Below are 24,679 nucleotides of genomic sequence, written 5' to 3'. Positions count from 1 at the left end.
AAAAATGTATGTACAAAGCTCTTGTTAATATGCCAAACATGGAGTGTGGGACTGGGTAATCCTTTGAAATAACGGCAAATTAGCCTACATTATTATTACTGTATGGAGTTTGACATGTGTGGTCAAATGTTCTCTCTACAAGCTTCTTATTAAAGGGGGTGTTGTCCTCTCCATGTTAATCCTTGGGATGTATTTTCAATGAAGAACACGGCAAAAAAAAAAAAAAATTGTATATATATTTTCCCACATTCTGACACCACTTCACAAGCGCATCAGTTGCAACGCAGTCTGCAGTTTGGCAGCTTCGACACCACAAAATCCCTAATTTTCTATCCCAAATATGGACTAGGAATGTCTAGGATGACGTCGTGTGTCCGGGGAATGCGGGGTTTGTAACCACATTTATTTAACTACGCCTTCTCCGGTCTGAGGCATTACACAGGAAGAGAGTCGTAGAGGAAAAAGAAACGGGACGCCCTCCTCCTCCTCCTCCTTCTTCTCCTCCTCCTACTCCTCCTCTCTTGGCGGATAACGGTGTCCAAGAAGTTATTCAGGACCAACAGCAGACAATAGCTCCCTTACCGACACGGTCTATCCTGCGGGCTTTGATTACACCCGTTACAAGTTAATGCTGTCCACGTTCATATTACCCCGCATCAAGAGGAAAACGCTCCGCTGAGACTGTGCCATGGACGACTTGGGTATGTGTTAATACTGTTGTTCGTTTGAAGCGCTGTAACTGCATGTTGGGATATCTTGAGGGGATCTTTGGAAAGGGGTGGAGTGCCCCGGGCAGAGGAAGGGTTATAATGTTTATTCTGGCTATCATAGCGTACATTTTTGCTTCCGTCTTCAAGAGGAAATATATGGGAATGTAGCTACTATGAAGAGGAATAATGGCTCCCAACGGGCTGATTATATTAAACCTTTTAATGCCATGAAAAGCAATGACACCCATCCTTATTATCATTTTCTTTCCTGTGTTAACTACTGTTTTTTTTCCTGTAAAAACACATATTGTATACCAGGGCTTTCATTCTGGTATGACATCTTAGGATACTTAGTTAGAGCCTGGTTACAACAATAAAACAACTTACTGTCATGCTGATAATTTGCATTTTTCTATTGTGCTCCCATCCTCTGAGATAAAAAAAAAAAAAAAAAGCTTGTGTCTTACCTCATTACACACACACACATACTCCCACAGGTAACACAAGAACTGTTACTACAGTATATCTGCCACACCGGCATTGAGTGTTTCCTGCATGCACTGCAAATTCAATCAATTCTTTGTAAATTAGATCTAAAGACATCCACAGCGGGGCCCTCTCTTGTCCATTAATATTGACAAGTCAGGGATGGAGAGAAAGCCACATAATGTTCAGCTGAGTGTCTTCCATTTTGAAGGCTGGAGAACATCAAAGAGGATTGTTACTGCCACCAGGGAACATGATTGGTCCTGCCTTTCTAATACATATTGATACAGATGTGGAAGAAGGAATAATTGGTGCCTCTCCCCCCCTTTTCTTTCTTCTACGACAGTGCTGGAAGCTGGCTGTTATTTGTGTTTGGGAATAGCTCTGTTGGAAAAGCCCTGAAATAGCCCAGGGCCACACTGCTATTTCAAAAAGCCACAGAGTTCAATGAAAATAGAAGGGTTTTTTGCCCTGGGAGAGAACAAACCGTTTGCTCTCGCAGGAGCCGTTTTCTTGAAGCAGTTTGTTTCAGAACTGGGGGATTTATGCTTTGCAAGCATTATGAGGAGGAACGGCTGGATGTAGCCAAGCACATCTGGATCGGATTGCACACAGTGAGAATCAGTTGCTGGGTTACTAGCCGAGTGCTCGTCAGACAGTGGCCATGTTTGGGACACTCGGTTTATGCTGTTGTCCAACCATGTTGTAAGTTTATGTATCGGATCTGGCAAGGCTTTCGGTCAGAGAGACCACTTGTTAGAGAAGCCTTTGGCCAAGACAAACAAGTCGACAGGCAGCTCTAAATATGGTCATAATTCCCATTGAGAGAAGTTCAGCTCCTTATATGAGCAGTTCAGTCTGTACGTGTGTGTGTGTGTGCGTGTGTGTGTGTGTGTGTAAGAGAGAGAGAGAGAAGGGAGGAGGAGAGAGCATGTATATGCACAAGGTTCTCACCACATGGTCGTACCAGAAGTGTGAATCATCAGGGGCAGAAGTGACCGCAGGGATGAAGGGAGGCAGAGTCGACCAGTTATGTTTAGGTTTAATATGTCTACAACTAAACCAGCCTAACTGTGATCACCGCTGACGTGTAAAACACTGTGCAAATCCAATCCAAACAGCTGTCTACCAGAATGAAAAGTAAAACTGATGAGAAGTTCAAACATTAGGGACCAAGACAGATACTAGTATTGAATATTGGGGTGATACCAGACTGAAAATGAATAGCAGAGTTAGAGAACTTTCTCAATACTACAACCTGTTACCAAGACATGGAAATCAAAGAAAAGTGATTTGGTTTTCTATCTTTTTCATACATAAAAGGCTTTTGATCTGTCTAAGGGAGAGAAATTGACTGTATTACCGACTAATACTAATACCGATACTAACTAACGATTAGTTAGTATCAGCAGTGACAAAAGGTATCAGTGTATCCATGGTAAAAAAACAAACACACAAAATCCAACCTCAACAGCAGCTTGACTACTAAAACTAATACAGTCCTCGACTAGAAGTTCAGACATCGTCTTACATACTCTGGTTTGGTTTTTAGTCACACATTAAAGAGACTTGTCCACAATGATGTCATGCAGCTGGAAAGCCGAACACTTGAGAGAGTTTAGTTTCTGGACAGCTTCCACTTTGGCATGGCGTTAGTGATGGGGGTGGGGGGGGTGGGGGGGGGCTGGAATTTAGGTATCAGTTGCCAAACACTCTTCCTCCTCTGCTTCCTTTTCATACTGGCATGTCTGGATATTCTGGATACGAACGCAGAAATGTTTGTGCTCTAATAACTTCAACATGTTACTGTGTTATTTCTGGATTATGCCGATTCCGACTGTCCTGTCTTCTGACTGATGGGTGTCTGAGGACGCTCCTTCGCTGTCCTTCATGTTGTGTCTTGATATGTGTGGGCTGAGTTGCTGCTGCGTTATTGGTCACTGAGGCTGTCTGTCTCTCCTCAGGAGTGCCTGACCCACCTAACTACCCTCTCAGTCCTCGTATTGTTGTGTTTGGTACGTAATTGTCTGTCTGTGTGTTTGTATGTGTGTGTTTCAGTCATCTTCTTGTCTGTCCTTGTCTTGCCTACATATGTCCTGTCTATCATTCTGTCATGTGTTTTCCTCTCCATCTGTATTGCATGGTTTTCCACTCCATTCCTTGGCTTGCTTTTTTAAATATCTCATGTATCTAACAAACTGATAACACTGTCAGTGATGGGACAGAAATGTACAGTTTCATTATGGAGTAGGAAACCATCTTGAATTCCCGCCACAAACCCAACCAGAACCTAATCTTGAACCATAACTCTAAGCACACTTCCATTACTTTCATTCTGTTACATGTAATCTATTTTCCGCTTCTGTTTCTGGCCCATTTTCTCTGTGTCTGTCTGTCTGTCTGTCACTCTGTCTGTGTCTTTCACTTTCTCTCTCTCTCTCTCTCTCTCCTTCTCTCTCTCTCTCTCTCTCTCTCTGTATCTCCCGCTCTCCAGATGCCCTCCTTGCTGACCTGGAGAACACCGGCTCTCCTCTGGCCAGGTGTCCCGTCCTGCTGACCTCTGACCCTCCACCAACCGCTGATGCTACTGCTGTTCCCTCCCAGGACACTGCCCAGGCCCGGCCGCCGCCCCCCGCCTACACCCCCCAGCAGGTAGAGGATTGCCAGCCACGGATGCATCGATACCAATTTCTTCATTGCCGATGCCGATTCCGAGTATCTGCCAATTGCTTTGAGTATCTGACGATTGCTTGTACTGATACAGACTCGATTAAGCAGAGAAACAAAGACTCCACTCCCATTGAATAAGAAGAAGGGATGCAGAGCCTATAACATGAAAGAGTTTTGCCACACTACTTCCTATTATTGACTTACATTTACATAAACACTTTTTTCACAGCTTAACTTTAGCAGCATATTTGAATATATAAATTCACATCTATAGCATGAAAGCTTGATCAATTTATGTCAGTGGATCAGATAATAACTTTAATTTTTTTCCAGTATTTGATCTAGGTCAATATCATCTTGATGCTCTGTGTCTGAGCCCGTAACAGCGCCTGTTATATACAGATACAAAACAAAGATAATATCCAGTAACAAATTTGATTTAGGACTGGAACCAGCAAGATCTAATTTGTTCCCGTCTAATTCCTGGAAAGAGATTATTACCTTCCATGGAGAGTAGCTGCTGTAGATAAAGATGTGGAGCTGCTCCCTTCACAGTATCGATTGTTGCTGCGTTTCTTTAATTCTGTCATTTCATTTTGATCATCAGGTTCATGCCCCTGTTGTCTGTCTTTATGATGGCTGGGGCAGACAGACATGCTGCAGCATCAGGACTGGGAATCAAAAACCAATTCCAGTTCTGAATTAGATAGCAGTAAATGGCTGCATTTCTGCTATCACTCTGGTTATTCAGTTACATTTTTGTGGAGAATTTTATTTTTACTTTTTGAATCTATAATACATAGATCTTAAAGCTAAAAAAAAAATTGCTTTTATTTAAAAATTCTCTAAAACTTTCTTCCAAAAATGTGAATGTGAATTGATAAAATCCAGACAATAACCAAGCCTACGGAGCATGCTGAAGCAACATAACTAGAGAAATTGATGACATCATTAGTCTGGCATCATGAGTGTTTCTTGGAAGGACGACAGGTGGTGACATGCCCAAAACTCTATAGCAACAGGTGAATGAGATGTTTAGTTAGTGTAAAATCCTAATCTCTTTCAGTTTTGTGATGGTGTAAATTAAATCACTCTGAGTTATGTGACTACATCAGTAAAATCAGTTTCTCATTGTTTCTGCCTTTGGGAAACACTTAAATATCCTTAAATATCCACGTAAATATCCTCTGCGAATTCATCTTTAGGGTGGAGTCTCCTTTTAAAACCTCTTTCTCGCTGTAAAGGTTAACTCTTCATCTTCTGTTTTGTCTCTCAGACGGTTTCCTCTGCGATGAAGTCCAACGGCTCTCAGAGCTCCAACCCAGACAAACTATACAGGTAGCTGCTTCTCTGATTCTTAACCCCTATTACATGACGTCTTAGGTGTAATCAAGTCTATACTGTAGTTCTCTTTAGATGAATCAGTTAATCTCTTTATACATAGGCAGAGTGTGGTATGACCAATATAGAATTGATTTCTGTGAATATAAGAGTTTTCTTCGCATTTTAGATTAGAGAGAAATGGCCAAAGCCTCTCAGTGTGTTTGCATGGGAAAATATCTGTACAAACACACATGAAGTTGATCATCATCATCAATAGAACCAGGATCCGGACATATTGTAGGGTTTTTTCGCATTTGTCATTGAATTACACAATAACTAACGGTCTCTGTTCGGGATTTAAAGAAAGGGACCACATCTGATACCCCGGAAGTAACCAACCAAACTGTTGATTTGAGGGTTTTTGTCAGGCTGATATTGGTATTAATTTGTAATTAGAGTGGGAAATGTTCTTGAGAACTATTTCTGCATTCTGTACAAGCTGAAGATGAGAGACTGATTTTTGACTAAGGCCCATGTAAAGGGAGGTACAATAGTCTAAATGAGATGATATAAAAGTGTGAATCTTCTCCAAGTCGGCTGAGAATAATAACACCTTGATTTTTGATATAGTCCTCAACTGAAAGAAACAGGACTGTCTTAATTGTGTTAATTTTGTACATTAAGAGGTTCCTCACTGGCTCTCTGTCTGTCTGTCTGTCTGTCTGTCCGTCTGTCCGTCTGTCTGTCTGTTTGTCTTACAGCACAGTGTGTAAGCCACGCTCCCCCCGTGCAGCAGACCCTCCTCCAGCCTTCTCCTCCTCCTCGCTGTTGGGAGGAGGACTGAGTGAACTGGACCACCTGCTGCAGGAGCTGAACGCTACCCAGTTCAACATCACAGGTTGGTGTGTGTGTGTGTGTGTGTGTGTGTGTGTATCATTTCCCTATGTCTAACTGTGAGGTGAATATTTTCTGAATTACTCTTTTTTGTTGTCAGATGAGATCCTGGCCCAGTTCCCATCCACAAAGAAGGATGAGAGGGACAAGATTAAGGACAAGGCCACAACTCCATCCTCCAGGTGCCCACTCTTTGATTAATTTAGTCATAACATATAGTATTATAATTCTAGTGAACTATTTTTTCAAGCGCTGGGAAAAAAGCTGTCTCCATGTGTATCATAATTTCATTGCAATGCTCAACAACAACAAAAGGGATATGATTTTTAAAGCGTGAAGTATAATATAATGTAATATATAATAATTGTGATATATATATTGTATAATACATAGCCCTATTGACAGGTTTGCAGTAGGCTATATAGAACAACATTGTACTGCCAAAAGAAGCATTTTCTTTTAGTGACTATTACAGCTAATTTACAACAATATATCAGTGAGGAAAATTTCACAGCTCTTTTAATACATACGGTATTATTGGTATTTTACACAGAAATCTACTTATGCAGGCTTTAGATTTTCAAAGCTACACGGTTTGTAACAAATTTAAAGTTGCAGTGCACACCAACAGCTGTAAATATACAGTACATCTAAGTAACAATATCCAGAACCTGCCTAACTGGGTTCAACTCTATATTTGATTTAAGGCAGTTTTTTTTTAGGTTAGATCAGATTAAACTTTAATGATCACTGTGGGGAAATTGTGTATTTTGTGTCAAAACAAGAACTGTCTCTCTTGTATTCTAGTTCAGCGAAGCCTTCGGCGACCTCAGCGACACTGGAACTGGACAAACTCATGGCCTCTCTGTCCGACTTCAGGGTCCAGAGCACAGTAAGAGTCCACACAACTGCATGAAAATGACGCATTGTGCCGAAATCCTGTCGACTACTAAACTGATTCATACCCACAGTTGCGTTCAAGATGCGATTGCCAGAGCATAGTGTTTTTTTTTACCGTTTGTTCCCAGCTGTTGCAGGCTTCAACAGGGCTTACATCGATTCACGGTGGATTCACAAAGACATTCACTTGACCTCATGATGACAACACTGTTACTGTGCAGCCTGGCCACAGTGCATGCATGGAGGAATAAATCAGTCAGCAGATATAGCCTGAAGATGAAAATTAGTGTTGGCGCAAACAGAGATTTTCCAACAGCAAAAAATAGCTTCAGATAGCTTTAAATCAGAGCTATAGATCTACATTTGATATGCCGTATAATCTAGTAGGGTCAGTATTTGGATAGTCCAACATTGATATTCATCTTCCTATCAAGTGACTATAATGTGTCACCAAAAAGTCTGCTGAGTTTCAAGTGACACTCATAATTGTGTGAAAACTAGTCTATAGATATTCAGTGTCTGGGCTAGGGTTAATGTGTGGGTTGGGGTCAATGTTAGAAATAGGGTCAGGTTAAGGTTGGGGTTAGGCTAAATTCAGGTTTAGGGTTACATAGTCTGTAGAGATGCACCAAATAGGCAAGTGACACTATGTTGAACATCTACTTGTATCAACACTGGATTAAAGTGTTACCTCCAGTAGTTGTCCCTTTAGTTCTCTCCATTCCCTTTCCCTTAGGTTCATGGGAATGGAGTACTAAGCACCATTTAGATGCTTATAAACTTTGAGGCTGACAGTGGGCATGGTGTCAGTAAGCAGCCATTGTGCCTTTTAACTATGCCTCATTATGTATTACATGTCTCTCTCTTTCTCCCTCTCTCTGTCTCTCTCTCTCATCTTTCTCTTCCTTTCTTTCTCCTCTGTCTGCATTCTCCCACTCACCACACATTTCATCACTGTACTCCACACACCCACAAGTGTATCACACACACACACACACACTCACATCTTTACATCAAAGGCCTCACAGCCTTTGTCTTTCAGGGCGGTTCATTTCAGTCGATGTGTAAGCTCTTGGCGAATTGAAATCCCAGAGACAGATGCGTCACGTATCATCTGTTCCTCCTCTTCTCCCAGCCAGCTGCACCTGTCAGTCCAGTGGTCACCGCACCGCAGCAGCCCGCCGCACCGCCGCAAGCCTCATCTGGCGGCTCATTGGACAGCATGCTGGGGCTCCTCCAATCAGACCTGAGCAGACAAGGAGTTCAAACGTCCTCTAAGGGCAACTGCTCAGCCTGTCAGAAGCCGGTTGTAGGACAGGTGAGATTGACCTTTGTACGTCAAAATGAGTCTACAAGGCGATGCACAAGGCTCTGCAGGCTGTAGAGATGGTCTGTGTAGACAAAGAGAAACATCCGCAAAAAAAAACCATTTGTCTCACAGACAAGCTACTGACAACTCAGTGGTACAAAACCTGTTGATAAAAACTTTCTCAAGTTGCAGTTGCAATAATCATTGTTTTTGGTACTGATATGAATACCTTTTATATCCAGACAAGCAACTATATGATGGAAGTGAAATTGTTGTCATATTACATAAAATGAATGTAATATGTATTCAATTTGCCTTTGAATACTTTGCATTACAACAGTTATTGTATGAATGGCTTTATTTCAAATTGCTATACAGTATATTTGTTTTAGAAAAAAAAATTGTGGCCTGATATTTATTAAATTCCTGAATTTCCCCAAGGGGATTAATAAAGTGCTATCTTATCTTATCTTTCGGAAATGCAGATGATTATATTCTTAAATTTATTTTTTATATTTTGTAAGTATAGTTCACAAGATAGCTACTTCAAAACTATTCCTTAAAGCTGCACCAGGCAAGATTGTAATGTAAAAGTACATCTGTTTTATCATCCTCAAAGACAACGTGGGGCTGCGATAGAGAAGAGCATCCCATCCCGCCTAATTGAAACCCCATAGATTCGCCCAGTTTGCCCAAATGAAATTCTGGTGTTGGGTACAGACACTGGCGGGAAATCTTCTCTGTTAACAGGAATTGATGAATCGAAATTTAGGAGGGAAATACAAACTGTCCGTCAAGAGAAAGCTTCACTCACCAACATTAGATCTTTTGCCTCTCTCGTCTCTTTGGTATAAAGCATCACAGAGCGGCCGGAGTTGTTAAACATGAGTATGCTGTTTGTAGTTTTCAACCAGTAGTTACCTCTCGCTGCCATTTGGAGCTGCCGACATGCAAAGTTTCCTAGTGCAGCTTTAATGAGTTTCACCTTCATGTCAGCAATAATTTTACGAGAGGAAGTGTATCATCTTTCAAATGGAGAGGATATCCCACTTGGGAGGAAGCTCTTCGTACATAAACCCGCTGACTGACCTTTGACTGTTTCCCGTCCAGGTGGTGACGGCTCTGGGGCGAGTGTGGCACCCAGAGCACTTTGTGTGTACGGAGTGTGAGACGGAGCTGGGCAGCCGGAACTTCTTTGAGAAGGACGGGCGGCCATACTGCGAGTCTGACTACTTCACCCTCTACTCCCCCCACTGTGCACACTGCAACAAGCCCATACTCAATGTGAGAGCCGTGTGTGTGTGTGTGTGTGTGTGTGCTTACTTTGACTTTAACCACTCTTACAAACACCCCGACCCACCTAAAGCCATAAACCTTTTTTTTTTTTCCCTCTCATCGTTTAGAAAATGGTCACCGCTCTGGACAAGAATTGGCACCCGGAGTGTTTCTGTTGCGTCAAGTGCAGCCGAGCGTTTGGAGAGGAAGGTAATAGGCAGCACACACATCCTGTCTGGGCTACTCCAACACACACAACAGTGAAAAAAAGGCCCGCAGTGGGTCTTTGTTGCATATAGCCCTCAAAAATACCTTCCTCCCAAACATACAGATTTATATACAGAATTTTACTTGGACTCATTTTCAGCCAGTAATTAGTTATATAGTAGAGAGGAATGGTATTAATTTGCTTAATTGCGATTAATTCACAACACAACAACAGTAGATGTGGTGGGTCACTGTGCTTTAAGAGACTGCTAACCCACTTAAAGGAATTTCAGTTTAAATTTTAGTATTGCTTTCAAAGGAGTTCTACTGTCCCATGGTCTAAATTCTGTTTCAGAGGCTCTTCCACACTGCCAAAATATATGCATAAATACTAAATCCTTTTGGCATTTGTCAAATTTAAAGCTTTGGAGGCTTCAATTCAAAATGATTGTTATCTGCATCTTCTCGGGAGAGGAGAGGAGAGGGGAGGATGAGAGGAGAAGAAGACAGGAGAGGAGGAGAGGACAGGAGAGTAGAGGACAGGAGAGGAGGAGAGGACAGGAGAGGAGAGGACAGGAGAGGAGAAGAGGAGAGGACAGGAGAGAGGAGGAGAGGAGAGAACAGAACAGGAGAGGAGAGGGGAGGAGAGGAGAGGAGAGGAGGAGAGGACAGGAGAGAAGAGGAGGAAAGGAGGAGAGGACAGGACAGGAGAGGACAGGAGAGAGGAGGAGAGGAGAACAGGACAGGAGAGGAGAGGAGAGGAGGAGAGGACAGTGTACTTATGGATCGACATTGCTTAGTCCATTTAATTTTGCCCAAACTACGAACTGTGTGAAACTGTGAGCACGTCTCCTTTAGGTTTCCACGACCGCGAGGGCCAGCAGTACTGCCAGCAGTGCTTCTTGACTCTGTTCGCCTCCCGCTGTCAAGGCTGCAGCCAGCCGATCCTGGAAAACTACATCTCAGCTCTCAACTCCCTCTGGCACCCACAGTGCTTTGTATGCAGGGTGAGTGTTTGTCTGTGGGTTTGCGAGCTGTATCCGTGATAATATTGATTACGATTACCAAACATTTGCTCAGTGGTTCGCGCTGTCGAATCACCGCAAGAAGGACCAGGGTTTGATCTCTGGCGCTTTCTGTGTACAGTTTGCATGTTCTTGTGGGTTTCCTCTGGGAGCTCCAAGTCAGGTGGATTGGAGACTATAAATTGACCATAGGTACATTATGGATATGAGTGTGATTGCCTGTGTTAATCCTGCGATGGACTGGCAAGCTGTCCAGGGTGTTTTCCTGCCATCCAATGCATGCTGGGATGAGCTCCAGCCCCTGTGACTCTGAAAAGGAATAAGCGTTCACATAAAAAATGATTTTCCCTTTTCAGGTTTGGGTCATTTGATGATCAGAGGAGGCCTAGAGGCTGAAAACTATTCAGTATTTCACAAGAAAAAAACCAAAATTCGAGAAAATTTTGAAAAACCACACATGATTTTTCCTATCTCATAAATCATCTCGCGACCCCCCCAGTTTGAGAACCACTGCTGTATGCCTCATGTTTAGTACATGTTATAAAAATACTCTGGGATGATAATGTACCGTAATAACAAAACACTTCACCCAAAATGTTCTCCCATGATTAAACTTCTACTATCCTCTCACTACGTCTCTTATTATATCCCAGTTGTAGCTCTAGACTGTGACTGAATCCCACTCCCTGTCTCCTCCCTCTGTCTGCAGGAGTGCTACTGCCCCTTCGTCAACGGCAGCTTCTTCGAGCACGAGGGTCAGCCGCTGTGCGAGGCCCACTACCACCAGTCCCGCGGCAGCGTGTGCCAGGCCTGCCAGCAGCCCATCCTGGGCCGCTGCGTCACCGCCATGGGGGCCAAATTCCACCCCCACCACCTCGTGTGTCACTTCTGTCTCAAGCCGCTGAGCAAAGGCTGCTTCAAGGAGCAGGAGAACAAGCCCTACTGCCACCCGTGCTTCATCAAACTCTTCGGTTGAGGACGTTGAGCAGCTGTGTGCTCCTCATATAGGTCACCATGTGAAGCTGTATGACTCTGCGTTTTCAATCAGTCTGTGTTGCTGTGGGAGGAAGAGTGAGGGTGGAGCTGGTCTCTTTCTGGGTTTGACGAATATTAGAGTCGAGAAAGGGAGGGGAAGAAGAAGATAGTTAGACAAACCAATTTAATTCTGTTTATTTGACATGGAGATAAAAAAAGTGGACTGCATTTACACTGGCAGTAAGAAATCTAACTCCGACATCGGTTAGAATGAGAGACAAAATGAATGAAACCGTGATTTTGAAGGTTTGTAAAATTGCCAAATGATTTCATGTTGATGTATGTAAATCCTTTACATACTGTATTGATTCAAATTGAATATTGACAAGTGAATTCTTTTGCAAAAAGGTAAAAAAAAAAAAAAAAAAGAAACAGTATATTGAGGGCAAAAGTATTGTTTCAATGAAGGACTTGTACTGTGCAAGGAAATCCCCTTTAATATATTTGCTTTACATTGCAAAAAGTATAAGTGTCACTGCTATTGCATTTATATATTGTGTATTGTCTGCTATAATTATGTTTTGTGTAACAAACTAAGCTATCATATATTTGTTCAAAGATTTTGCATTATTCCTTCACCATTTCTCTATGCAATTATCTAAAAATAATTCCAAAGAATAAAATAAAACACTATTTCTCTTGCCGTTGCACGAGTGAATGAATCAAGGGTGAACACAGTAAATTTCCTGAAGAAAATGTGTGGTGTTGAAAGTAGCTGTAAGTGTGCTTATTTCATCAAGATATAAGAATATTAATCTTGAATGTGTTTACAATTTGACCACTAGATGTCACTATTCGCTGTCTGCTATTTATTTCTATCGCTAAAGTGTTAAAAAGTTGAATACATTCGCACTTTTCCCCAAGAATCTGAACTTTTTAAATATGTGAGTATGAACATGGAAATTGAAGATAGTCTATAGCTGAAAGTGTGTAGAATTAGTTGTTTGGAGAGAACAATATAATAGGCTGTACAGAAACAGTGGTAATAGCATGGATATACAACCAAATCCAAAACAGTAGGCCTAATCAAACATTCATACTGTAAAGAGGATTTGTCATAAGCGGACCGCTATGCAGGATGAACTCTCCCGAGGTTTCCACGCCTCTGCAGCACACAGGTGAGTTCATTTAAGTAGCTAATGAGCGTCGCGCGGTGTCTGACAAGAGCAAGGTAACCTAGTGGAGAGAGTCATCGCAACCCGCCGGCTTCCAGTGTAATAAATGTCCAAATTACATTATGAGTAATTCAGAACAACAACAAGTAAGTCAGCATCATTTATTTATTTATTTGAAACTTTTTTTTGTGTGTGAATCTATTTGGGATGAACGAGCCGCAGCAACTTCCTTGTCGCGAACAGCGGGCGCGTGGAGCCATGTAATTAGCATAACAATTAGCTTAACATACTGTTGCATATGGAAAACACACCAGCATGGTAGGCTTTATATGAATTAGCTTTTAAAAGACATTTGTAATCAAAATACACACGAATGCAATTAAGTTAGAATGTAACAATAGCAGTGAATATCTTTAAATAATGTTAAATATCAGGAATAGGAACTTTTTTTTTTTTTTTGATAGAAACTGTGTGCCTGCTGTTGTGGTTTCTATAATCTGCTCAGAGCCACATGGCTTATTTTCAGTCATGCCCTTAATTTAGTTATGTATTTAACTGAATATGCCCCCCACAATTGCTGATGTCACTCCTGTCTCCATCCACTGAGGAGGCTGAAAGTGTCTCTCAGCCCCCGTGGCCTGAGAATGGAGACCAGTGGAGTGATGGAGAGGATGGTGCTGACATGGACTGCGGACTTCTGCAGGCCATGGCTGAGGAGGATGAGGAGATCGACTTCTACAATGACGAAACGTTTGGAATGGGTGTGTAGAGTTGTAACTCCTAGGATAAAAAGTAATTTTGTTTGAAAGCCTTTTTTCACCCATCCTTTCACTCTTATCTTAGATCTAGATGCAGATGAGACGGCAGGGGAGCCCAGCAACACTCTCCTTCAGTTTGGAGAGCCGCCGCCAGCACCGATCCCAAAGCTGGTGCAAGCTGCCTCGCCGTCCTCCCGCTGCCCCCCCTCTCCTCCCAGGCAGAGGCCACAGTATCTGCCCCGGTTCCCCCCAGGGCAGCGGGCCAGAGGAAGGGGACAGAGGGGAGGGCAAGGCAGGGGGCAGATGTTCGAAGACCCAGCTGTGATGAGGATAGTGGAGGGGCGAGCGAGCCTTAAGGTGATCGCTTAAATCGTTTTCCAGATGTGGGTGTTTGCAGCTCATGTCGTGTGGAAGCTTGTCTTCATCTTGGTAGCTGATGCGGTTTGTTCTTTTCTGTTTTAAGAGCCTTGACAGTGCTATAGTGGACTGTGGAAACGCAATGTCCCGGGACATCTTTGATCACAACGCTGTGAGTCTCCATTTTAACAGACATTTTATTTGTAAACTAGTGTGTTTATATCCTCACTCAGCTCCCCCTTTCCCTCTTTATAGTGGATGGTACCATCTTACAGAAAGACCAGAAGAATCTCTGGATCAATACTACAGGTTAAACTCCCTCAACGAGTCTGTTGTGATCTGTATGACGGTGTGTTGATCTAAACAACCAGTTGTCATGTCTTATTCTGTTTCTTAGGACAATGCTATAGTGTGTGTGATCGATGGTCACGGGGGCAGAGGTCACCACACGACATCCAACTTCCTGGACTTCCCATATCCTGTGTCTTCCTTCAGGGGCAGGAGAGGCCTCCCCCGAGGGCCCTACTCCAGGAGGCCCTTCGGCCACAGAGGACCCCCGCAGGTGCATGCTGTTGATTATTTTACCATTTTATCTCCAGTTATTAATGTACATATAGGTGTGGTCTGCCACCTTTCCCACTGAATATAATTAGTTTCAGTGTTGCTCTTTCTTGCAGATGCATACACCCATGATACCAGGATCGCCCATCCTCTCACGTCAGCCCTTAACCCCGCGGCAGCATTACAATCAGGTTTATTCTGTGATAAATCAGACCTGTTCTGTATCTGTTACAGTTAAGCAAATGATAAATGGGTTCTAATGGTAATATTTGATTGAATCCCCTGTGTTCTTCCTGACTCATGGAGCTGTTTTGTGCTGAATCAGACAGGAGGCTTTCTGTTTCCTTTGAACCGTCCGTGCCCCTCCACTCCTCAGTCTCTGAACCCGAAGATGATGCAGCTTCGCTTCGGTGCCAACTCACCAAGACCCTCCCCTTTCTACAGCCCCTCGTCCAATCCAGTGCAGCATTTCAGGTCTGCGATTGCACTGTGTGTCTGTCAGGAATGATTGATCTGTGGTCTTAAACGTTTGTCATCAAAGTTTGAAGAGTATATTCTAGGGCTGAACGATTTTGAAAAAATATCTAATTGCGATATGATTTGCGATATTAGAGGGAATGATAATTTTGACATCATTATTCTCATTTTCATTGAAAAACATATTAAAATGATTATGGTCTGATTTTTGCGGGGATCTGTACCAAACAAAGATGTTTTTTTAAGTCTGTAGAATATTATGTATAGGCCAGGACATCTCTGCAGCACGACAATATTTAATTTAAAATGGTATTTTGACACACATTTCGCCTTTAACAAATATTGCACCTCCTGCGATTTGAAAATTGCAGTAGGCCATATTGCGATTTTGATAAAATTTCGATTAATTGTTCAGCCCTAGTATATTCATGACTTTGCGGTCTGAGTCACTTGGGATTTTGCCCATTTGCTGTATCAGCCTGTGGGATTGTTCATTCTTCGTGAGTATCTAAAGCCCTCTTCAGTGACCTCTCACACTTTCATAAATTTCCAACAAGCCTTAGAAATAAATCATTTGTTTACAAATATGTAAATATGTAATATAGTCTACCATCGGGGGATAAAAGACACAGCAGTATATCCCAACACCTGTTTCACAACTAATAGTACAAGTTTACGAGGAGGAAGTTGCATCTGATTGCTGGATCACTGTTATAGTTCCAAGTAGTAAATCTGAGCTAGTTTGAATACCCAACGTTTTTTGGCTGTCAAATTTGTGATAGAAAACGTACATTTGCAATGCATGGTGTTTCAAGCATCATGACAAATCAGTATTGCAGTATTGGCATGCTGTGAAACCCACAGTTCTCAAACTACAGGTGTGTAAAGGAAAAATTTAATTCTAGTTAAATTTGTCACCTCGGATTTCATTGATCCTCACTATCCTAAGCTAAATAAGCTGCCAATAGGGCTACATACTGTATGAGTTGCTCATTTGACAAATTCATCACGGCCACTGGAGTACGCTGGCATGACAACATGGAAAACTCAGGCAGAGGAAGCGCTCATACATCCATGGTGCTTTAGAATTGAAAGTCTGCCTCTGTTTCCTATCATTTGATCCCCATCTAACCCACAGGTACCCCGGTCCTGTGACCCAGCTCCACCCCCAACATAAACGACTACTGAGTCAAAAACGACATGCGTCACAAAGGTCGGTACTGCTTACATTTTCCACTCAATTTCTCTCATATTCAGTCATAAAAATAAGATTATCTTTTTGAATTAAAAATATGATCTGTTTGTAGAAAACCAGAGGGCTGGGATCCTTACTGTAATCTCATGACAGCCAAAGAGAAGGAGTGGATCACCAGGCTACAGATGATTCAACTGCAAAGTGAGAATCCGTACCTTGAGGACTACTATTACCAGGTAGGATGACCGAAATCAAAGCGCGATTTGGTGTCTCCCACTTTGCAGCCAAATAACTGACCTTTCCTCCTTTTTGGTATTTTCTGAGTCATTGAAGCAACTTGCTCAGTACATGACCAAAGTTAGTGAGCATTTTAAAGGATGATGTTGCACTTATCTCCTCTGTTTGCCCCCTTCTCCTGTTTCATGGTAGGAGTATTATCGGCGGATAGAAGCTAAGCTGGCTGAGGAAGAGCTGGGCATCAGGAGCAAGAGGGAGCCACCCAAGCTCACCACACCTTACATCACAAAAACAGACGCTTACACACCAGGTTTCTTTCTCATTCACCTTATCATGCTGATAGAACTGGCTATTTCCCATATGCTAGTTTTTCTAAAGTTTGGAGGGTGTTCTTGTTTTTCCAGTGGTGCACATTGAAGGCTCTCTGGGTCAAGTTGCTGTGTCGACATGTTACTCCCCTCGCCGTGCCATCAGTGCGGTCCATGCAGTTCAAGCTCAGGGTCCGCTTGAGGTAATGGTGTTATTTTTGAGCTTTTGGGCATTTAGAAGTGTATTGCTTTTCCTTCCCTGATAATCAAACTGGCATTTCTACATAACAGGAACCAAAAGACACCAGACAACAGCGATTAGCGGTCCTGAGCAAAGTTGAAAAGGTACATGGTTTGATTCAATGAGATGCCTTATTCAGCCCCTTCCTCCAACCTTGACTGTTGGTCACACCTGTTTTATCCTGCAGTTGTTCATAGTTCTGCTGGAGGTAGAGGAGGCGGACAGGATGAAGGCCACAGCCGTGGGTGAGGCAGAGGAAAGGCTCATTGAGAAGACTCAGAGGAAGGTGAAGCACATCTACTCCCAGCTGCAACACCACGACCCCCAGTGAGTTCTCCACATCGCCGTAGAAATGGACATTTCCAACATGAGATCCACTATTTTCAAGAAGCGACATGTATTATTAGAAAAAGATTGCTAGTAGAAAAGTGAAACTCATTTTCCATGATTCCAGATTATAGCTATCTTAATAGACTTGCACAATAACCTTTTTTTGGACATAGGTTTTGACCGATATGGAAACTGAGCACTGATTTTTCTCAAACAATTTTTGTTTTGCTGTAGAGATTCAGGGGGGGAGTTTCTCCCTTTTCTACTGGTCTCAAAAGGCAAGAAGCTACTTGCCCGGCTTCTCCCTTTGCTGGACCATGACTCTGCACTGAATATCCTGTGTGTGGTGACCTCTAGCCTGCCTGCGCTGATGAGCAGAGACACAGATGAGGTAGGGACACAGTAGTGTTTTTGTTTTTTTTCTCACCTGTACTGAAATTCCTCCAGCATGTTTGTGTGTCAATAAAAGGAACTTAATGCGTCTTTAAAGTGTTACAAAACTTATGTTATGGTGAATCTCATTGCTATCTTCATCAAACCCGCTTGTCAGTCCCTCCCAGTGCTCTACCCGTCTCTTCGAACTGTGATTGGAGGCCTGACCTTCAGTCAGCTCATTGGAGTCCTCAAAGATCTGACAGCGTCTGAGTCTCTAACGACATACGAGTGTCTCACACTAGCATGTCAGAACAAGGTCAGTGCTTTCTGTTGCTGCTTTGCTTTTATCCAGCTAACGGGTGAAGAACAGTCTGCAGGTAGACCAGGGATGACAGCTGTGTTGCCTCTGTGTAGCTGCTTATATTGGGTGTTTTCTTACTACTCCTGTCTCACTCTTTCCCTTTTTCAGTTTGGGCTATCCTTGCTCTATGCCCTCCTGTCCCAAGGAGAGAGGTTGCTGTCCTCAGGCGTTCCTCTGGAGCCCAGCATCGGTGACTTTGAGACCTGGTGGGAATCTTGAACCTAATTTTCAGTTTTAGCATCCTTTTGGGATCTTCAGCTTGTCAAATAAGTGGTGTTTTTCTTCTCCAGGACGGACACAATATTCCAGGTGGCAGGACAGCTCTCCCAGTGTTCGTTGGTGGAGCCGCTCCTCCTGCCCTCTAACCTGCTCACTCTCTTCTGTCGCTACCTGGACAAGCGCACCGTCCATCAGCTGAAGAGCAACATGGAGTGAGTCCTTTAGATCTTGGTTCATCAGTGTTTCTGTGTTTGATTTTAATGGAAAGTATTTGGGATATTGTAGTGTTGGGCGATAATTCAATATTATCATTTATCGTCTTTCAGTGGAATCATATCGTGATGATATGAAGATATTTTGATATTGTAACACACATTTCTGCTGTCTAAATTGATGATGACAAGCAAATTTTACTTAAACTCTCATAAAATGAGGTATGGTAGGAATATTATTTGAATATTTCTGTTTTGTTTGACATCACACCTAACATTACCATTCGGTTCAATGAGATCAACATTAATTTGATTATTTAACGTGATTTTGCATACATGAACCATATCGTTATATATATATATATATATATATATATATATATATATATATATCTATATGTGTATATATATATGTATATATATAGTTAAGCCCAAAATTATTCATACCCATGCCAAATTTTCATTTATAGTGAATTTTTATTTGATCAATAGGTTTCATCTGGCTGGAAATGACATAAACATGTGACAAAAGACGGTACATTGTGTTAGAGATGTTAATGATAAATTTTAACTATTTCTGTTTTTTTTTTACATTTTTATGAAAAATGCCATGTCCAAAATTATTCATACCCCTTGAAATGTTCACAATTTTTTGAGAAAATGCAAACTTCTATACCATTCCAAATGGTCTCGGTAATTTCCACCATGTTCTAGAGCATCAGCAACAGCTGAAGCAGTAGTTCTCTAGTCAGTTACTAGTCAATTGCAAGTCATGGCTAAAACCAAAGAGCTTAGTGAGGACCTCCGGTTGCGCATTGTGGCTGCTCACAAGACAGTGGTAGGAAGCCGAAAGTGACCCCTGTGCTGGCAAGAATGGTAGTGCGAGAGGCCAAGAAGAATCCAAGGATCACCACCAAGGCCATCCTGATGAATCTGAGCAATTCTGGTACCAACATCTCAAGGCAGACACTCCAGCAGACACTACACAAGGCTGGTCTCCATGGACGCCGACCAAGGAGGACTCCACTTCTCAAAGACAGGCACACAAAAGCTCGCCTAGCCTTTGCAAAAGCTCACCTGGACAAAGAAGAAAGCTTTTGCTCATCAATTCTGTGGTCGGATGAGACAAAAATTGAGTTGTTTGGACACAGGGACGTGGCTTTTGTTTGGCGAAAGTAAGGAGAAGCATTCAACCCCAAGAACACCATCCCCACGGTCAAGCATGGTGGTGGGAGTGTAATGCTTTGGGGCTGTTTTTCAACCAATGGGCCAGGCAACCTTGTCAAAGTAAATGGCATCATGAGAAAAGAGGACTACATTAAGATTCTGGAGGAAAACATCAGGCAGTCTGTAGAAAAACTAGACAATGATCCGAAACATACAGCCAAAGTGGTCAAGAAATGGTTAACAGACAACAATATCAACACTTTGGAGTGGCCCAGCCAGAGTCCAGACCTGAATCCCATCGAGAATCTGTGGAGGGAGCTAAAGACCAGAGTGATGGCAAGGAGGCCTTCCAACCTCAAAGACCTGGAGATCATCGCAAAAGAGGAGTGGTCCAAAATCCCAGTGGAGACATGCAGAAAGCTTGTTAGCAATTATAAGAACCGTTTGATTGCTGTTATGGCAAATAAAGGCTTTGCCATTGATTACTGAGAAAGGGTATGAATAATTTTGGACATGGCATTTTTCATAAAAATGTGGAAAAAAAACATAGAAATAGTTAAAAGTTTTCATTTATATCTCCAACACAATGTCTTACCGTCTTTTGTCACATGTTTATGTCATTTCCAGCCAGAAGAAACCTATTGATCAAATAAAAATTCACTATAAATCAAAATTTGGCATGGGTATGAATAATTTTGGGCTTAACTGTGTATATATATATTGATATCGAGAAAAATACTTATGATTATCTTGATATTGATTTCAACCATATCGCCCAGCCCTAGGATATTGTAAACAAAGAATAGATTTAATTTAATTCACTAATTAGATTTTCTTTATTTAGGTCTGCAACAGGATTCCTGGCTCTTCCGTCATAAGTTGGACAGAAGCTGAAGAGAGGTTCAGCTAATGACCAGGTTGTGGTGAGCGATAGAGTGAAAGGAGCAGAAGCACGGCCCCGAAAAACCCCTCAGCGTTCATTATAACACGAGCTATGTAATGTACTGCTTTGTGTGTGTGTTCAGAAACACATTGATTCTTATTCCTTTTGTCCCCCCTCCCTCGTCCCCTCACATTTGTGCACTGTCTCAAAACTGTTTCCCTTTTTTATTTCCTTTATCTGATCTTTTTACTTTCCTCCCTTTGGTCTCCAGTAGGCTACATCAATTCAAGTTTATTGCGAAATGACCAAATTGACTTGTTTTTTTTTTTTTTAAACCTTCAAAAACAAGTCTTGCCATTATTCCATGAAGTTGGCCATAAGCACTGCAGTTGGTAGCATGGCCAGTAGATGGAGCTCAGTTATTTCTCTGGCTTCCATCCAACTACCCATTATACGCTTCCACATATCACATTATACCTCTGGTGAATGCGCTATCATGAGGCTAACTACATTTAGGACAAGAAATATGTCAGTTATCACTTATTGTTTCTGTAAATTAAGTGTTGGATCAGATATTGGTGACCAACAGGGTTATGGAGGATTGTATAGTAATTTATGATTGTACAGCTGAACTTATACGTTCATTATAGTAATGACAAATTTCAGTAATTCATCTTGGCATGGCACATCAAAAGAGGCTGTGCAATTTTTGGGTTGTTTGCAAAAAAAAAATCATGTATTGTGTGTACACGTGTAGCGATACTAAATTTGCTGTATTTTCTGTCTTAGATGTTTCAGTTGTAAAGAGATTTTTATTTGAGTTAATTTGGAAACAGGAATAATTTAAATTGCACCCTTGTACAGCACTTGCAATATAAATAAAATTCTTAAAAAAGAAAAGCTCAGCTCATGAACTTTTTAATCTAGATTGTGGTAAGCAATATACAGAGGACTTTCATTCCTGTGCTCCTTTTGCCTTGCGGAGTGAACCTTCTTGTACATCTCTTCTTACCTTTTATAATATTCCACTTGACTTAAATTTTTCATCTTTTGTATCCGTAAGCACAAGCTGGACTCTTAAGTTTCTTCAATCATGAGTACTGGTTTATTGATAGATTAAATGGTGAGTGAAAACAAGTTCTTCATTATGGAGAAATTCTTAGTCTGGTTTGGCTGGTGCAGCAGGGCTTCACTGGCTCAAGCTCGAGGAGAGCAACTTGAATGCACAATTACATACTCGATCCACACAGACCATGGAGGTCAATTAATGTTCCCAGTTGCTGACTCAATCTTACAACATCTTTATGTATTTAAAGGGTTAAAGAAGCTGTCCAATTGAGTCCTTGACCTGGACATTAATATATCATAAGACGTTAATCTTTGTAAGGATCCATATTGAGCATCGCTGTTCATTACCTGAGGTTGTCTGAACCACTGGCTCCATGAAACGTCTCTGTTCTTGCCTGGCTGTTTGTCTGTTCGTATACCATCTGGAACAGAATCTTAAACAGAGTTACACTCGACCGCCTGACCCCCATATAACAGGATTTGTTTGTGTGGAAGGGACCTTGAGCTTTCAGACATCTTTCAACATTTCCCTTAGACCTTGATCGTTATTTCTAATTTCTAGTTACTGGTAGGTGTTGCTTTCTTTAATGTATACTCTTCACCTGCAAGTCTCAACTTGTTCCATAGCCACTTATGTTCTATATATATATATAAAATAAAAGAGCAGTAACTTTTACACATAGGAGAACTTAAAGGATAAGACCGATGTTTTTAATGCATTGCTTACAACAAATCCTATGAAAATAACAAAATCAACAATGCATTTGCTCTACTCCCCTTACTTTCTGACTTCCCACGTACCGTTTTTAGCCGTCAACCCCAGAGTCATTGGCTCCAATTGTAAGCTAAAAACCTTGAAATACAGCTCACAAAGACATAGTTTCAATTTTAAAAATCGCTAACTGTTACCATGAAAAGTCAGGCTGTTTTAGTTATTACCAAATCAAATTCAAATGGGAACAAATTCTTCATTACGCTGGGGACTATTTTCGGTGCTACGGAACTACTTTCCTGAGATCACAAACATGTTTACAGCCGGCTTATTAAGTTGTTTGAGGAAAAAGTCGGCTGGCCCGGTGCATCGTGATGATGAAATATGCTGCCCAGAGCAACAGCATGGCTCTTTGACATGTTTTTAATCATTTTTTTAATACAATGGAGTTCTATGGCTGCTGGGACATGGCTTCATTGGGCACCGGCTACATGGACGAGATTTGCTGGCAAAACAAAATCATTGCTGATTTTATTTTCATATGATTTGTTAACGGTAAGCAATGCATTAAAAAACACCGGCCTTATCCTTTAAGTTTCACAATATGGAGTAAAGAGACAACGCCATATCTGTGGTCCAGATTTCCTGCCTTTTCTGCTGAAGGCCACTGCTCTAACCAAACTGATAAGCCTGTACTGTGCAGAAACGCCACAGTGTGACATTCCTAAAGGGGGAACCTGATTGGCAGGACATGATGTGACTTTAGACCGGTAGGGAGGGAGAACGTTAAGACTAAAGTGGAATGAGTGTTTTTTTACAGACTAGATGGTTAAGGTTCCTTGGTGTCGAGTGATGCTTGAACGGCGAGGAACTGAATCGTTCAGAGTTGTTTGACTTTTAAATTGTTGTCTCTGAGACTCGCCGAAGAATGTGCCCCCCATTTCTCTCGACTACTGTAATCTCCTCCTCCCTCTTTTAATGTGTTTTGGTCTGTCTGTGACCAAACAGACAGGCTAGATAAATCCCAATGTTGCCAGACAGAGCCAATATTTTCTTATTGCCTGGGAGTGGGCTGGAATGTGGGACCAGGGGGACGAACTGTGTGTACATAATGTTTAAAAGAAATTGATATGAGAAATGTGGATTACTGGTAGTAAAGGCAGATATACTGGTGAAGCCATGAACATGGTCTGTCCCGGAGACAAAGTGATATGAGTTGGCACCAGTGCTGATCCCTCCTCCAAAAAATATATTTAGACTAATTTTCCCTGTATGTTGTAAAACCTTAGATGGTACGTCTCTGTTTTGCTGAAATGTAAATGCATGTCAGATAGTTGGCTCATCAAATATTTGAACTGAAGGCAAGCTGGATTGAAGGGGTGCAGATGGACGGTTAAGGCTGAAGTGGTTGACATTCCCAAACATGGAAGGCATTTTTATACACAGCACACATCCTGTCTTAGTGTTACTGAGGCCTCCAGGGACGCTGCTAGGGGGGGGGGGGTGGGGGGGCACTTTCATGGGGCCCTTCAGAGAGGAGAAGTACTGTACTAAATGACCTGCCTTGGGGTGGGGGGCCAGTGTGACTTCTTGTCAGGGCTCCATAGTTTAGTTTATTGTTTATTTTTCACAGCCAGTGCATGCATACATTGACAAAACATTTGCAATAGCCATCCACAACAAACAGCAACAGTACGACAGTAAATACAAGGAAAAATATAATCAGAAGAATATCAACAAAGACAGAAGATCATACCAAGATCAGGAGACAAAGAAACAAGAGCTTATATTCTCCATGGGACAGTAGTTAAGTCCTTTGATTTAACAGTTGTCACCATTTCATGTGTGGTGTTTAATGATGACAGCTATAAGTTGTGGCTGCCTCTTGCCTCTGTGTTTATTAAACCCTCTGCTATACTCCTGTCTGCATCCTTTAGAACTGTTTATCCATCATTGGCACCAAAATGCACCCTTCACTGAAAAGGCTTGTTCTTGGTTAATGGCTGTGACTTGCAATACCCCTGTTCATGAGACCATATATCAAAAATGGACACTGACTATACTGTATATCCCAAGAAGACTTACAGTATATCGAGACAAACAGGCACTGAAATTTAGGAATATTTTATAGAAATATGGTACTTTGTGTGTTTTTCAAAAGCATTGTACGAGCCAAATTCATTTTAATCTCATTGGAGGGCAATGGATGGTAAACCATGTAGTGATGTGATATTTTTGGACCATTCATCTCTAACCATTTAGTGGAAAT

The 24,679-nt window shown here is 41.8% G+C and overlaps 2 protein-coding genes across 4 annotated transcripts; both read left to right on the top strand.

Moving 5' to 3' along the window:
• The first annotated feature begins 351 nt into the window (after positions 1 to 351).
• Positions 352 to 12,457, top strand: LOC139667444 (transforming growth factor beta-1-induced transcript 1 protein-like). 3 transcript variants are annotated; one of them, XM_071546899.1, is made up of 12 exons: positions 352 to 701; positions 3,161 to 3,211; positions 3,691 to 3,848; positions 5,143 to 5,204; positions 5,951 to 6,087; positions 6,184 to 6,265; positions 6,891 to 6,975; positions 8,119 to 8,301; positions 9,403 to 9,576; positions 9,696 to 9,777; positions 10,633 to 10,781; positions 11,509 to 12,457. In XM_071546899.1, exons 1-12 carry the CDS (start codon positions 689 to 691, stop codon positions 11,773 to 11,775), a joined length of 1,443 nt encoding a protein of 480 aa, XP_071403000.1. In that variant the 5' UTR covers positions 352 to 688; the 3' UTR covers positions 11,776 to 12,457. The 3 variants fall into 3 exon arrangements, with proteins under 3 accessions (XP_071403000.1, XP_071403001.1, XP_071403002.1); XM_071546900.1 differs by lacking the exon at positions 3,161 to 3,211; XM_071546901.1 differs by lacking the exons at positions 352 to 701; positions 3,161 to 3,211; positions 3,691 to 3,848 and adding an exon at positions 4,776 to 4,888.
• A 614-nt stretch (positions 12,458 to 13,071) lies between these two features.
• On the top strand, positions 13,072 to 20,625 carry patl2 (PAT1 homolog 2). The gene is made up of 19 exons (XM_071546912.1): positions 13,072 to 13,095; positions 13,557 to 13,710; positions 13,793 to 14,064; positions 14,171 to 14,233; positions 14,320 to 14,373; positions 14,462 to 14,626; positions 14,742 to 14,816; positions 14,951 to 15,099; positions 16,241 to 16,315; positions 16,410 to 16,533; positions 16,727 to 16,844; positions 16,939 to 17,045; positions 17,134 to 17,187; positions 17,271 to 17,410; positions 17,648 to 17,804; positions 17,964 to 18,104; positions 18,258 to 18,355; positions 18,440 to 18,580; positions 20,592 to 20,625. Exons 1-19 carry the CDS (start codon positions 13,072 to 13,074, stop codon positions 20,623 to 20,625), a joined length of 2,145 nt encoding a protein of 714 aa, XP_071403013.1.
• Positions 20,626 to 24,679: the final 4,054 nt, after the last annotated feature.

This window comes from Centroberyx affinis, unplaced genomic scaffold (genome assembly GCF_046629955.1).
Source record: "Centroberyx affinis isolate AG114_WGS23_722 - 3 ecotype Tasmania unplaced genomic scaffold, CSIRO-AGI_Caff_v1 ptg005539l_1, whole genome shotgun sequence".
Taxonomy (NCBI): Eukaryota; Metazoa; Chordata; class Actinopteri; order Beryciformes; family Berycidae; genus Centroberyx; species Centroberyx affinis.
This window is presented reverse-complemented; position numbering and strand designations above follow the sequence as displayed.